Genomic DNA, 15,786 nt, shown 5'->3' with positions numbered 1-15,786 from the left:
AGTATCAGAACACATGGCAACACTGAGAAAGGAACAAAGGAAATCAACAAGTGGAACATGAATCACTCTAGATAAAATCATTTTTATGGAAAAATCTGACAAAAACTTTTAAGTAAATAGTTCTGGGATGCTAGAAGACATTAGTGAAAGAATAACTCGTCTTAAAGGAGAATCTATAAAGGAAAATCAGGCATAAATTATACAAAAATGATGCAAAAGATTCAAAATCCTGGGGAATAAAATATTCATTAAAATTTAAAATTTATTAAAATTCTGTCAATAGAATAAATAGTCCTAGAGACTGCTGCAGAAAAAATTGGTGCCTAGGAAGAATACAGGACAGGGAAATTAAGAAAGTATTTTAAAGATGTGAAAGCAAGATTAAGAAATTTAGAGAACAGTTTAATAGTCTTCTGAAAAGTGTCTAACATAAATTCTAGAAGAAGAGATTTCAGAGGCTGTCAGAAAGCAATACAGTTGACCCTTGAACAACATGGGTCTCAACTGTGTGGGTCCACTTATATGCATATTTTTTTTAATAAATACAGTACAGTACTATAAATGCTATTTCCTCTTCCTTACGATTTTCTTGATAACATTTTCTTTTCTCTAGCTTAGTTTAGTGTAAGAATACAGTATATAACATATATAACATATAAAACGTGTTAATTGGCTGTTCATGTTGGTTATTGGTCGGACTTTTGGTCAACAGAAGGCTATTGGCTAACTTTTAAAAGTTGTATGTGTATTTTCAAGTACGCAGGGCAGGGGTGGTCACCCCTAACCCCTGTGTTGTTCAAGAGTTAACATACCTAACATGAAGATAGTTTACCTAGAAAGAAAGCATGAAATCTAGGAAAACAAAAATGTCAATAAATTATTTTTGTTTTTATATAAATAAAAACTGAATTTTTTTTTATAAAACTGAATTTTTCTTTTAAGAGGTGAAATTTAAAATTATTGTATGTTCCATGTCCAACATATGGAAAATACAAATAAGCAAAAGAGACCAATTAAAAATCATCTTCATTCTCAGCATGCACAGATAGCCACTGTTAATATTAGCGAGAGTAGATCAAGTATTATCTCTATGCATATTTTTTTATAAAAATGGTATATCACTCAAATTGTCTATCCTTTTTCTATTCTATACAAATATTTTTCTATGCCATTAGTTAATATTCTAACTCCTGTTTAAGAGCCGCATAGCATTCAATTATATAAAAGTACTTGATTGAACAATCCACTCTCCATTGTTTACATTTGTACAACCCTTCCCTTGGTTTTGGATACCCTGAACTTCCACTTTGAGCAGGCTCTTCTAAAAATTTAAAAATAAATTATCTTGCCAAATCAGAATTTTCTGCCAAATTGTTTAGCCTATCTAAAGACTGTAAATACAAAGAACAAGAATGTTACAGACCCTGGAAAAAATGTTTCTTTCATCAAATTTTAGTTTTCAAGGTAATGCAACCTGAGTATTTGATTTTGAATCCCATTATAGGTAATATTAGTAGAAGTAGATGAACACTTCATCTTGACTGTGTAATTTATTTTCATAAAAATCTCTTTAGAGATCCCTGTCTAGTCAGCAAATAATTGCTTTAACTTTGGATTTTAATATTAGCGCTGAATGATTTATGTACATTAAATAATGTGATTCTCACTAACCATTTATGAACCAAGAATGATTATCTCCCTTCTGTGGATAATCACACTTTAGGGAAGAAAGGTTAAGTGGTTTGCCTAGGATCACTCAGCTAGTCAATGGATTATATCAAAATATGATCCTTAAGTCTTTAAATCATTAGACTTGGCTGGCCTCAGCAATACTTGAGAGGCATACGGGATATGTATGCCTCAAATGATTTATGTGGCATAATGTCTAAATTTGTTTATAGAGCATTTTTTCATTGCCTATCATACAGTTTGGTCTGTAAGCAAAAATGAGATATTATAAAAATGAACATGATAAGAATCTACATGTAGAAAAATCTCTGGTGAAATTAGAGCATCAATTTCCAAAATGGTACATAAACCAAGCAGACAATAGAATCAACCATTTAATGGAAGGACCAGGGGAAGAAAAGGAGGTAACAGAAAGTATATAGGGTAGAGTAGCTTCCTTCTATAGCACTGAAGTTCATGGTTAGATTTTAACAAGCTCTGAATGAAACAAACAAAACGAGATCTTACTGTGTCTTAATAAGGACATGTGCATTCCCTGAGAACTATTTCCTGAATTTCCAGAATAAAGCATCTGTACAGATCTACCTTCCCATTTCAACTATAATGACAAATGTGCTTCATATATCACCACAATTTACAATTCACACAAATGCGACACTCTAGAGGTTATTTGTGGAATTTAAACATTTTCAACAGTGATCTGATCAGAATTAGAAGTGTCCTTGGTAAACTGGAGCAGGGGCCCAAAAAGTAGTGTGATAATGTATTAAAAGGGCCATATCAGATTTGTATTTCTAGGTAAAGGGGAAGAGAAAACCAGCATGACCACTATCCCTTTTTGGAGCAAGGGGGAGAGGGTGGGGGGGTGGGGGAAGGAAGTTCTGGTTTGCTTTTTCCATTCAACTTAGACCCCAAAGTTGATTTTAAGAAAAATATTGATAAGTGATTTAACTAATGATTTTTAATAAAACTGACTTTTTCTTTTAAAAGTAGAATTACCAACTGATCCTGATGTACGAGGCACTTACCTTGTTTTAGCACTGAGAAATCCTGCATCCTGGAAAATGTCTTAGTCATGTGCAAACTGGGGCAGTGGGTCAAAATTAAAAATAAAAATTAGGTGTGTTCATTGTCTAAAATTTAGAAAATACAAAAAAGCAAAAGTGAGCATTAAGATCATACTTTCAGTATGCAGAAATAGCCACTGTTAATATTAGTAAATGAATTTCTGATATCTCTATGGAATAGACTTAAAAAGACAAGTTACTATTATTACATGTGGCAAGTGACAGGGTACTATCATTTAAATTGCCTTTTAAAATTCTATTTAATTTTTTGCCAAGTACTTTAGTATGTGTACCTTTTTATCTGATTGTATCACTTTATAAACTGTGATAAATTTTCAATTGTGTATTGGTCATTTCTGCTATTCATTCTACAAATTCCCTTAACCTTATACTTTTCTTTATCTCTGAGACACAGTACCAGCCAGTACATTAGCAGCATGCTTTCTGAGTTCCGATAACTATATCACATTGTAATCTCACTGCTCAAGGGTATGCAGCCTTTCATTTCTTACTCCATTTCTATTTCCCCTGGAGGCCAGGGAGGGGAAATTTCTACCTAGGCAGGTTTGCATCATTTAACATTGCTGTTACTTGTCCAACAGTCTCCTACATGAGTGAGACCATATGTCCACCACTGTTAGCACTTAAAATTTATTATTAGCTACTTATACAGAAAGCTCTTTTGGTTTTGTGGGGGTTTAACTTTCTGAAAGCATTTCAAGTCCTGATTTAGAGATAGAAAGAGAAGGCAAATAAAATTTCAGCATAAGAAAAGAAATATATCTTTCATCTATCCTAAAATGTTCACACTTGGTTGAGGCCATATTTCAGGATTATTATGATCCAGAAAGTACCTCTCTCATTGAAGAAGTACTTACCATCCATGTGTGAAGTTACCCTGTTCTTGCCAGTAATACATGCAATAATGGCCTCTTCTGTTTTGTTTCTAGCTACACAATCCCTGTGGGCAGCTCTCAAAGTGTGTGTATGATTGAAGTGACTGCAGATGGAAAACCTCCAATACTGAAGAAAGACACAGAGATATCCCATGTGTCTCAGGTAGTTATGCAAATATCCAGCTCCAGACATTACTAAGTGTGCCCTCAATATTTCAAATAACTATTTATTTTTAAGTTACTAAATACACATCATATTTCTTTATTGAACATAGTCCTTATAAAAGCTCTCAACAAAACACCAGAATAATCATCCCTGATACTTTAGGTACAATTAAATATATTTAATACTGCCTGTCGCTATAAAAGTTTTATTAAATTTAACAAGAAATTGATCTTCGTCTCACACTTTGCATATAATATGTTATGCTTGATGAAAAACACAGCACAGGAATGGGTAAAGATTAGCAAGATGCGGGGCACCTGGGTGGCTCAGTTGGCTAAGCGTCCAAGTTCAGCCCAGGTCATGATCTCACTGTCTGTGAGTTCGAGCCCTGCATCCAGCTCTATGCTGACAGCTCAGAGCCTGGAGTCTGCTTCCGATTTTGTGTCCCCCTCTCTCTCTGCCCCTCCCCTGCTCATGCTCTGTCTCTCTCTGTCTCAAAAATAAATAAAAACATTTAAAAAAAAAGATTAGCAAGATACAAAACAGTAATTAAAAACGCATTTTATAGGCTATGGTAGTGCTTGTACTGTGCTGTTAAAAAGTCCCTTCTCAGAGAATTTTTCTTAGAAACATTGAATGAAGCAAAATTTAGAGAAGAGAGGATGGATGGTTGTCCTTCCAGAGACCAGGCAATTCGCTGAATTCTTTTAATTTTAATGATGTGGTTGGTTACATGCTTCTTAGTATGACTTTATAGAAATACATTTAAGATAAAGAATTCCTGGTTCATTTGATCATCATGGAGAGTTAATCTGTATAATTAGAGCTCCAAAGTGCTAATTTTAGTGCACTTTAAAGCTGGTAGTGTGGAGGGCCCTAATGAATTGGAAATTTCATTTTATTTCCATTTTTTTCTACGTAGTTTTTTTTCTCATATTGAACATATACAAGCATCTTAAAGAAGCACATAAGAATAGCTAACATTTGCATGAGCACATTACATTTTCCGAATTATGGCTATATATTTTATCTCATTGGATCTTCACAAGAACTCTCCAAAGTAAGAATTATTATCTCTTTTACAAGATAGTATCTTATAAAACTGAGTATCAGATGTCCAAAATTTCATAGTGATAAGGAAAGAGACTTGATCCCAGATTTTCTGATTCCCACGCTTTGTTGTTGTTGTTGTTCCTTTTATAATACACTTAATTTCCTGATGCAACAGATTCAACACTGTCTAGTGGATTATGATGGTAAGAATAAAATTGGCTTTTGTTTTGAAGAAAAAAAGAGACAAACAAACAAACGAACAAAAATAAACACAGACTCTTGAATACAAAGAACAACCTAGAGGTTGCCAGGAGGGGAGGCAGGTGAGTGAATGGGTGAAACAGATAAAGGGGATTAAGAGTACACTTTTCATGATGAGCTCTGACTAGTGTACAGGATTGTTGGATCATTGCATTTTACATTACATTACATTATTTTTTTAATGTTTTTATTTATTTCTGAGAGAGAGACAGAGAGAGAGAGAGCACGAGCAGGGGAGGGGCAGAAAGAGAGGGAGACACAGAATCCGAAGCAGGCTCCAGGCTCCGAGCTGTCAGCACAGAGCCTGATGCTGGGCTCGAACCCACATACCATGAGATCATGACCTGAGCCGAAGTCAGCCAGTTAACCAAGTGAGCCACCCAAGCACCCTATCTTTTCAATAAATACTCATTAGTGGAATTGCTGGATCATATGATACTTCCATTTTTAATTTTTTGAGGAACCTCCATACTGTTGTATATAGCAAGTGCACAATTTTACATTCCCACCCACAGTGCACGAAGGTTCCAGTTTCTTCACATCTTTTTCAACACTTGCTATATTCTGTTATTTTTTTATGACTACCCTAACAAATGTGAGATGGTTTTTAATTATGATTTTAATTTGCATTTCCCTGATGATTAGTGATGTTAAACATCTTTATTACATATCTTTTGGTTATTTATATGTATTTGGAGAAATGTCTATTCAAGTCTCGTGTCAGTTTTTTAACCACCCTATTTGTTTTCGCTTTGGAGGCATAGGAGTTTCTTATATTTTTTTTAATATTAACCCCATATCAGCTATGTGGTTTGCAAATTCTTTCTCTCATTCTATAGATTTCCTTTTCATTTCATTGATTGTTTCCTCTGCAGTGCAGAAGCTTTTTCATTTGACATAGTCCCCCTTGTCTTTTGTTGCTTTTGTTGCTTGTGATTTTGGTGCTGTATCCAAGAAATCATTTGTTCTACAGTGTTGTTCAAGTCCTCTGTTTCCTTGTTATGTTCTCTCTGGATGTTCTAGCCATTATTGAAAAAAGGATATTAAAATATCATACTATCATTGAGCTGCTATTTCTCTCTTTGGTTTTGTCAATGTTTCATATATTTGAGCGTTCTGATGTTGAATGCATACACATTTATAATTGTTATATCTTCCTGGTCAGTTGACCCAGATAATCATTATATAATTATCATTCTTTGTCTCTTATGACAAGTTGACTTGTCTATTTTGTCTGAAAACCTGTAGGCATTCATTTTCTTTTTTGGTTACCATTTGCATGGAATATCTCTTTCCTTTCTTTCACTTTCAGCCTATATGTGTCCTTAAATCAAAAGTGAGTCTATTATAGACAGAATATGTTAGATATTGGTTTTTTTTTAATCTTTTTTTATCCACCCAGTCACTTTATGTTTTTTGATTGAGGGTTTGCATTTACATTTAAAGTAATTATTGATAAGTAATAAATTGCTATTTCCATTAATTATTTTCTGTCTTATAACTCTTTTGTCTCTGGTTTTCTCCCTTGCTCTCTTCCTTTGTGTTTCATTGATTTTTGTATATGTGTGTGTGTGTGTGTGTGTGTGTGTGTGTGTGTGTGTATGTGTATGAACCATACTTTGATGCCTTTCTCATTTTCTTTTTTGTATCTTATATGTATAGTGTCTTTGTGGTTATCATAGGGCTTACATACAACATCTTACAACTATAATAATGTATATTAAGCTAATAGCATCTTAACTTCAGTTGATTGATCTTCGAGCTCTAATCTATATATACACCATTCCCAAAAAGCTTTATATTTTCATATGCTTTCATGTTGCTGTTTAGTGCCTTTTCATTTCAACTTGAAGGACTCCCTTTAGCATTTCTTGTAAGGTAGATCTAGTATTGATAAGCTTCCTCGGCTTTTGTTTATTTGGTTTGTTTTCATTGTTTTTTAATGTTATTTTAGAGAGAGAGCACATGATCAGGGGAGAGGGGCAGAAAGGCAGAGAAAGAGAGAGAGAGAGAGAGAGAGAGAGAGAGAGAGAGAGAGAGGATCTCAAGGAGGCTCCATGCTCACCATGGAGCCAGATATGGGGCTTGATTCCACAACCGTGGGATCATGGCCTGAGCTGAAATCAAGAGCTGGACACTCAACTGAATGAGCCATCCAGGTGCCCCTCTGCTTCATCTTTAAAGGACAGTTTTGCCAGATATAGTGTTCTTATTTGGCAGTTTGGGGTTGGGGGAGGGAGTTGAGCACTTTGTGTATATCATCCCACTCCCTCTGGCCTTGAATGTTTCTGGTAAGAAATCCATTGATAGTCCTATGGGCCTTCCTTTTATGTGACAAGTCAGAATTCTGCTTTCAGAATTCTCTTTGACTTTTGACAATTTGATTATGTGTCTTGGTGTAGACTTCTTTGAGTTCTTTCTTGTGGTAGTTTCTGGGCTTCTTAAATCTAGATGTCCATTTTTAATCCCAGATTTGGGAAATTTTCAGTATCTTTTTATTTTTTTTTAATTCAGCTATAAATTTTTATCTTCATTCCAACTAAAAGAATCAAGTAAGAAAATGTTTGAATAAGTAAAGTTAAAATTCTCATGTTTATTAACAATCATTGTATCTTCAAGTAAGTATTCTGCCCCTCTCTTTCTTCTCCTTGTGAGACTCCCATAATGCATATATTGCTCTATTTGATAGCATCTTATACGACCCTTAGGCTTTCCTCACTCTTCTTCAATCTTTTTTTTTTCCTTTTGCTACTCTAACTGAATAATTTCAAAGAAACCTATCTTTGAGGTTTGAGTTTGAGTTTGCTTTTTCTTTCCTTCTGCTTGATCAAGTCTTTTGATGAAACCCCTCTGATAAAGTTTTCAATTTAGTTTTGTATTTTCAGCTCCAAAATTTTTGCTTGATTCTTTACTATATTTTCTCTCTGTTGATGTTCTCATTTTCTTTATGCTTCATTTTCCTGAGCTCATTGAGCATCTTCACGACTGTGACTTTCATTCTTTCTCAGGTACTTCCATTTCTTTAGGGCTGGTTGCTGGAGACTTCTTTTGTTCCTTTGATTTTTTTCCCCCATTTCTTCCTTTACATTGTAGAATTCGTGATGAGATCTACATTTTAGAAAAAACAGACATCTCTCCCAGTCTTTATGGACTGGCTCTGTATAGGAAAAGATCTTCACCAATCAGCCTGAGAGTCTGGGAACCTCTCAAACCTGTGGATGTATCTTCTCTGGACTTGTGTGTGTAAATTCTCTATTATAGCAATTTGCCAGTTTCCTTTTCCAGGTACTCATAGTGTTTTGCTGCCTCTGGTGTCTGCAGTACTACAGGTTCTCTGGAGCTACCTACCACAAGCCACCCACTTCTCTTTTGTTCTCAGCAGCCCCAGAGTTTCTAGAGTACATGGGTCATGCAGAACTTCCAAGTCAGGCAAAATAGAAACCAGTCACTCAAGAAACCCATAGAAAAGCCATAATGTTAGAAACCTGCTCCACTCTTCTTTACCCTGCCCCCCTGGATCTGGCCCCTATAAGAGACCACCAAATCATATCAGCCTCAGTCTACTGCATCAGTGGTCCTCTGGAGCAGCAACACAGCATCCGGCCGTCTTCTGTTTTCAGTGATGGCCGGGTCCCATCAAGACAGGGGAGACAAACTCATTCTTCACTCAGCCCCCTGAAAAGACATTATTTTGGGTGCACACTTCAACTCTTGCCACTGCTAGGGAGAAGTCAGGAGTTAGGGGGGTTTTGCCTACCCTTCCCACTGAGCTGCAGGGGACATCTACAGTGAGTGAATTCATGTTATTCCAACCTTTGCGTTTGGTCTCAATAGCGCCACACCTGGCACACTTTCCTGTCAGCCCATAGATTCAGACAAAACGGAAACTAGTCCCTTCGTCAGTCTCTGAAAAGTCTGCACGTAGTATATATGTTTCGTTCTTCTATTTCCCTCCCCAGAGAGAAACTAGGAGCTGGAAGTTTTCTTCTAGTTATACCTCATGGAGTCTGGGGGAGAGCTTTGGCCAGTGAGTGCCACAGATTTTCCTGTCATCCTCAATAACAGCTGGTTTCATACTCACCTGGGGTACAAGTGCTTCTTAACTCAGTCTACTCATTTCTCACAAAAGGATTTGGTCTGTGTATTGTTGTTGAATTAGTGTCTCCCTAAAGAAGGAGTAGCTGGAGCTTTTTATTTTGCCATATTGCTGATCTGTATACTATATTTTCTAAATATTTCATTTATTTATGATTTCATTCCCAAGATTACATTAAATTTCCATTTAGACAAAAATAATCCATATCTTTTTCTTTTTTGTATCTCTACTTCCCTATATCACTGTGCTCACAGGGTAGCAACTCAGTTCATTGATTGCTTCACTGAAGTTTGGTTTTTTTCTTTGACAAAGGGAGAAGATACTATTTTGAGAACATTCTCTAGCCTGGAAAGCCTTAAGAATCAAAGATTTAACTGGAAAGTAAAGAACTAATGAGGATTTCATTGCTATTTATCAAATTAAAAAAAAAACTTCTTGTCAGCTACTTGACATTAATCTCATTGATGAGATTGAAGAATTGAAGAATTCCATATATAGAAATTGAAGAATTTCCATATAAGCACTATTGGGCACTCTATGCTATATATATTAAATATTGAAAGCTATATTAGAATTAAAGTGATATTAATATTCCTTCTTGAGTGGTATCCAGTGAGGATCTCCTGGAGACTGAATCTAGTGAAACAGCAAGGTTATAAGGCAGCATAAAGTAGAAGAAGATGCCTAGAAATTAAACAGGAAACTGTAAACACACACACACACACACACACACACACACACACACAAACCAGGATTGAGTGTCATAAATCAGGTCATTTGTAAAAACCTGTAGTAAACCTCCTATTTATAAGACACTGTTATGGACTCTGAAGGAATCCCAAAATGACCATGTTAGAGGCCCTACACCAAAGGGGTTAAAATTAATACAGAAGAGACTGTATGGTCATAGATTATTATGGGGAGGAGAGAGAGAGAGAGTGAGTTAGAGAGATCTCTTCTAAGATAAATATTGGTTCTGCCTTTTGATCCCCTTTCATTAAATGCCTCTAAAGTTTTTAAAAATTTAAGATAAATCATATGTAAGAAGTAATTTAAATAAATCCTTCTTGCCAAGCACCTTACACAGCATCTCTTATCCCATTCCAAGACTTGATGTTTCTGGTTTTGAATTTGTCTGCATACAATTCAGATAATATTAAAAACAAAAATCTAGTAACAACACCCAAATAAAAGTCAGTGTTTCAATTATAAGTCGTCACATTCTTGAGTAAAGACAAGTACACTCCAGTAGTTAATCTTAAGTAAAAACTACGTTAGTTACCTTCCTATTAACATAAAAGTTATTTAATTTAAGATTTGAGGCTGTAAAACAAAACTAAACATTGAATCAAGATATCATTACAGAAATATATGTAGACTCCAAAGTCTAAATTTAAATTAAAACAGAATAAAGAAGAGATAAAGCAGCTTCTTACCTGTTTCCACCTCTGTAGTTTTTAGAAGTTTGTTCCCTTTTGCCTGTCTTCTTATTTTATTCCTACACATTATAAAAGGGCAACTATATTCTTCCTTTAAAGAGAAAACTCTGGGAGGAAAGGGAATGCTTATTTCACTCTTATCATTTGTGGAGTCCTTTTCCCTCAGTCACCATTCATATTTTTCATTATCTTGATGATTCCTCCTTGATTATCCATGTCTGTTCTCTGTGGTTTTATCTTGTAAGATCATATCTTCATGTCAGACTCTATTCTCCATAGTCTGATTCACAAGAAGTTATTAGAAAAGACTTATTTTAAAGACCTGTCTCCTTAGAAATGATTATACACACAAAAGGCTGCTCCTGGATAATTAAGAGTCTGGGGATAGAGGAAGTCAACCATTTTAATGGTTATCTATGTTCAGTCAATGGCAGCAGCTTTTTCAGACATTTCAGGACTCCAACTAAGCTTGAGCCTCAGATCAGAAGAAATACAAGAGCCATCTACTTTCATTGTTTGGGTGTTTTTTAATGGTCTAATAAATCATAGATAGCTCTATAGACTTTCCCTCAGATCTGACTACTGCTGACAGAAGAGGAGGATATTCTTCCATCCTTTATCAGTTTTGTGCTAAAACAGCACACTTGTCAAAGCTGTGAGAGGTTTGCTGTTCCAGGTGTGTGATCAATACACAAAGATGTCAAAGATCCTCGGTGAGAGAAGGTCATTCACTGATTCTACAGGTTCACGGTAGATCCCAGATTGCATTAGCAGTGAGTCACTTATCTTAAATTGATAAAAGAGTTTTTGCTAATAGTTTATTAGAGTAGTAATATAAATGGATTTAGCATATGAGAAAGGATGTGAAAACAAACAGAAATACTCCTGTACTGCAAGAGGGCCTATTATTACACCTTGAGTTTTCCACCCCACTATGCCCAAAGATAGTCATCCTCTGGGTGACTGTATATCTGAATCTTTTATAAAGTACACACACACAAAATTAAGGAATGCCTTTAGAAGCAGAACTCGAGTCACTAAAAAAGAACAAGAGCTCAAATAATAGAGTTAGTTAGATCTATTATGGGTCGTGGAGATGCTTTGATGTTCCTAGAATTGAACATGCTCTGTTCTCTAAAAGTGCATTTGCATCAAACCAGAGCATATTAATGTAAACATTAGGTGACATTACTGAGCATTTCCCATTCTCTCCTCCCCTTAGAGCCCTAACTTAATTATTTGGCTCTAGTTTCAGAATTCTTGCAATGATAGCTTTCCATTTTAGTGGATCTGTAATGTCAATCTGGATACTTTTCAGGTATCAGTTTGGAGTACATGAATGTGTACTGGGGATAAGGACATCAGAGGCATAAACTGCACAAATGCTGCATGCACCTTTTGTATGCCAACAGCCCTGAAGATCAGTGTCTTGTTACCACTTCATCCAGAATTCACGTGTATCTCATAAATTCCTGTTTGGGAAAGTTACTTTTTATATACATACAAATGATGAGAATTCAATTTATATACGTTACTGAAGGGTGGGAAGAGAGATTAAGTAGCAGTTTACATCGTGCCAGTGATTTTATCATCATTCTGGTCAGCGAGTATAAGCTCTGTTTCCAAATAAGGTCACATTCGGAGCTACTGAGGGTTAGAACTTCCACATAGGAATTTGGGGGAAACACAATTCAATCTCTAACAATAGTTAATTAACAAGACTCTATTTTCCTTATCAGTTATTATTTGCTAATATTTACATTAAGATTCAAACACTTCAGTTCCAAAATACATTTCAGAGTAATCAATCAACAAGTTTTATTGAATGCCCTTTTTTTAGAAAAATTAAGATTTCATTATGTATTGTGAGAGCTACAAAAGAAATATAAAATAAGGGCCCTTTCCTAAGGTAACTTATCCTACCACCTAGTAGAGGTGACAAAACTAAGCAACAATTACAACCTGTTTTACACAGAAGGATACATTAAAACATGCCTTACAGAACAAAACATTCTAGGTCTTTCTCGTATAACCTGGCAACACCTGATCAGATATTTTTGTTGTTATTTTTCTTATAGGTGCATTTTGAATCAATGTACCTTGGCCATATCCCAGAAGATGTTAAGATCCATAAGAATGCAGGTCACATTTATGGGTTCAATGGCTGCATTCAAGAGCTTCAAGTAAACAACAAAGAATTCTTCATCATTGATGAAGCATTACGTGGAAAGAACATTGAGAACTGCCATGTCCCATGGTGTGCTCGTCATCTATGCCACAACAATGGCACCTGCATCAGGTTAGTTCTAGCCTCTTGAACTCTAACCTATATTTCTTGTCTCCATTCTTAAAACAACAAAAACCAGCAGCACTGTCATCTGGGTGATGGAAAGGTCTGGAACTTCCAATTTTGTGTATGCATCATCTAGGTGTTTCACACATGTGGTGGATACTTGTTTGTTCAAAGAAAGTTGTATATTGTGGTTCCAATGTCAAGAAATACTTGACCTCTGAAAATAACTAGGTAACTGGACCTGATTTTGGCAATTTCAGATAGATTCAAGCATAATTTACCAAGGTGTTCTGCTTTTGGAATATATAAATGACAGATTTTTATTCATTGATAATGGTTTTGATGCATTAATTTTTATTGCATTTTTTTGCTTCATCTTCAAAAATATAAAAGATCAACTCAGATCTCTAAGATTGAAGATGGAGAAGAATACTTATATCTGTTTCTTCTTTTTATTTGCAATCTGTATGTCAAGGAGGAAAAAGCCTATATACCTTATTTCCCTTGAAATAAAGATTCATCCTGCTCTTATAAGATTAAAAAGATTTTAATTACAACTACTTTCTGCTCCACTAAAATGTCTTAAGTGAATCAACCCTGAGGGAGTCTCATTTGGACAGTGTAGAACATATTCCCAAATTTCTTTAATCCTCTGAGAAATCTTTATTTCAGGGCTACAAATAATGACAGAGAGGATGGTAAAGCATGTACAGATTATATTAACTAAATTCAAGGAAAAATTGACCAAATCTCACAGGAAATATCTTAATTAATTCACCTCAGTGTTTCTAAGGGGCAAGGTATCAAGTAGGTAATGACTCCACAAAAGTAAACATCTGTATGCATAGTGTGGGAAAGAGAAAATAATTTATCGCAAGAGTAGATAGGAAATGGTAGGCAGAGATGGGCTCTGAAAATAATCACTGGAAAAGGAAATGAAAAACAACATAGAACCACAGACCAAAGACAGGAACAGAGGAATGGGCAGGTATGATAAAGTCAAGGTGATATATTTACCGAACAATCACACTCTGACCTAATATTTGAGGAGAAAGCATAGTTTAGTGGAAAAAGAGGATATCAACTCTTGGGGTGTCTAAACCCTTTGCTTCTGATTAGCTCTGCCCAAGTGTGTGCCTTGATTTACACATTTGTAAAATGACACCAGCAATTAGGACTTAATTCATATAAGAAAAATATAACAGATGAAGTTTCAAAGGACTTGAAAAGAGTGAATTTTGAGTTTGAGTGAAGCTAACTTCCTTGGTCGTGGTTATTTTTCTGAAAGAAACAAAACCAAGGTCTTATTTAATAAGTAGTCTGCTTTATAGTGAACCCACTAATAGCAATTATTTTTGAAACATATAATAATGCAAAAATTATCCAGTAAGATAACCTTCAGGACCCTGAAGGAAAATTAACTGTTGTGTAACTAAGTGAAATAGAAACAGGAAAACAGCTTTTCCTACTGACTTACTAATGTCTGAAATATTTGTGTCATTCAACCTAAATTAAATATTGCCAATGAGGCTTAACCACTGACAGAATTATAAAAGTGACAAGAATTGTGTTTCCTCTCTTTCTATATATGATGAACAGACTCTAACATAGACCTTATTATCCCTCTCCCAGTGTTCATGCCTTTGTATGATTCCCTCTCCTTTAGTGTAGGATCTATGATTTGCTTTGAACCTACAGAATTTGTGAAACCAATTGGTGAACCAACAGAAGGTGGTGAAACGTCAATTATGTCATTAGGTTACATAAGATTGTAGCTGCGTCTTGCAAGGAGACCCTCTCTGTCTTGCTGACTTTGATAAAGCATGAAGCATTTTGGAGAAGGTCCATGTGACAGGGCACTGAGAATAGCCTCCAGCAAACAACCAGTAAGGTGGCCTCTAGCTGACAGCCAGCAAATATTGAAGCCCTCAGTTCTACAACTGCAAGAAACTAAATTTTACCAACAACCACTTCAGCTTGGGAGCAGGTCCTTCCTAGTTGAACCTTGAATAAGATCCCAACCTGACCAACACCTTGACTGAAGCTTATGGGCCTCTTATACAGAGGGCCAGTTAAGCCTTTCCTTAAACCCTTGACCCACAGAAAAAATAAGATAATAAATGTGTTTTAAGTTGCTAATTCTGTGGTAATTTTGCCATACAGCAAGAGAAAACAATTATACTCTAATTTTCTACAGAAGTGTCCGCATCACCAACTCAGAGACTAGGTAAGAGTTAGTTTTACTTTGTAACAATAACTGTCAGAGATACTGTAAGCCAAATACATGCTAAATAAAATAAATGTCTTATTTTCATAAACTATAGAACCTCACATGACTTCCAGTTTTAGTTATTTAATATGTATTTGAAAAAAAGGTAAAAATAATTATTCTAGTAGGATAGATATAAATAGTCCTAGGTTCATTCTCTTAGATTTATTTCAGCAAACATTGCCTAAAGGCCAACTGAGGGAAAGTACTATGTGAAACGAAGATGTATATTTAAGACACTATCCTGCACACAAGCAGCTTTCAGTTTAGTATGGAAGCTTTATCAGCACTTAAGGCCTTAGAGTGAATTTCCCCACACACACACACACAAAAGTATCTGTTTTCCATCATATACATTATTCTGGCTTTCCATATCAATTTCTCAGTCTTTCAACCTCTCAACCCCTACTCCAGAGAAATCCACTCAAATGACAGCTGATTTTGGCAAGCACTATTTAAGGTCTTCCAGATCTGTATGTGCCTTTTATTGTTAGTGAAATGGAGACTAGCTGGCTGTAACCCCAAATAACACACTCTTCACATCCTCTGAACAACAT

At 35.4% G+C, this 15,786-nt stretch overlaps 1 protein-coding gene across 1 annotated transcript in view; it reads left to right on the top strand.

The window, feature by feature from the left end:
* Positions 1-15,786, top strand: part of EYS (eyes shut homolog) — a 1,764,056-nt gene that overhangs the window by 1,526,665 nt on the left and 221,605 nt on the right. The window contains 2 exon segments of the mRNA XM_042986616.1: positions 3,707-3,815; positions 12,746-12,966. Coding sequence (XP_042842550.1) covers positions 3,707-3,815; positions 12,746-12,966 — 330 coding nt within the window.

The sequence above is a fragment of the Panthera tigris genome, chromosome B2 (genome assembly GCF_018350195.1).
Source record: "Panthera tigris isolate Pti1 chromosome B2, P.tigris_Pti1_mat1.1, whole genome shotgun sequence".
NCBI lineage: Eukaryota > Metazoa > Chordata > Mammalia > Carnivora > Felidae > Panthera > Panthera tigris.
The sequence above is the reverse complement of the archived record's forward strand: the minus strand, read 5'-3'. Positions and strand labels throughout refer to the sequence as shown.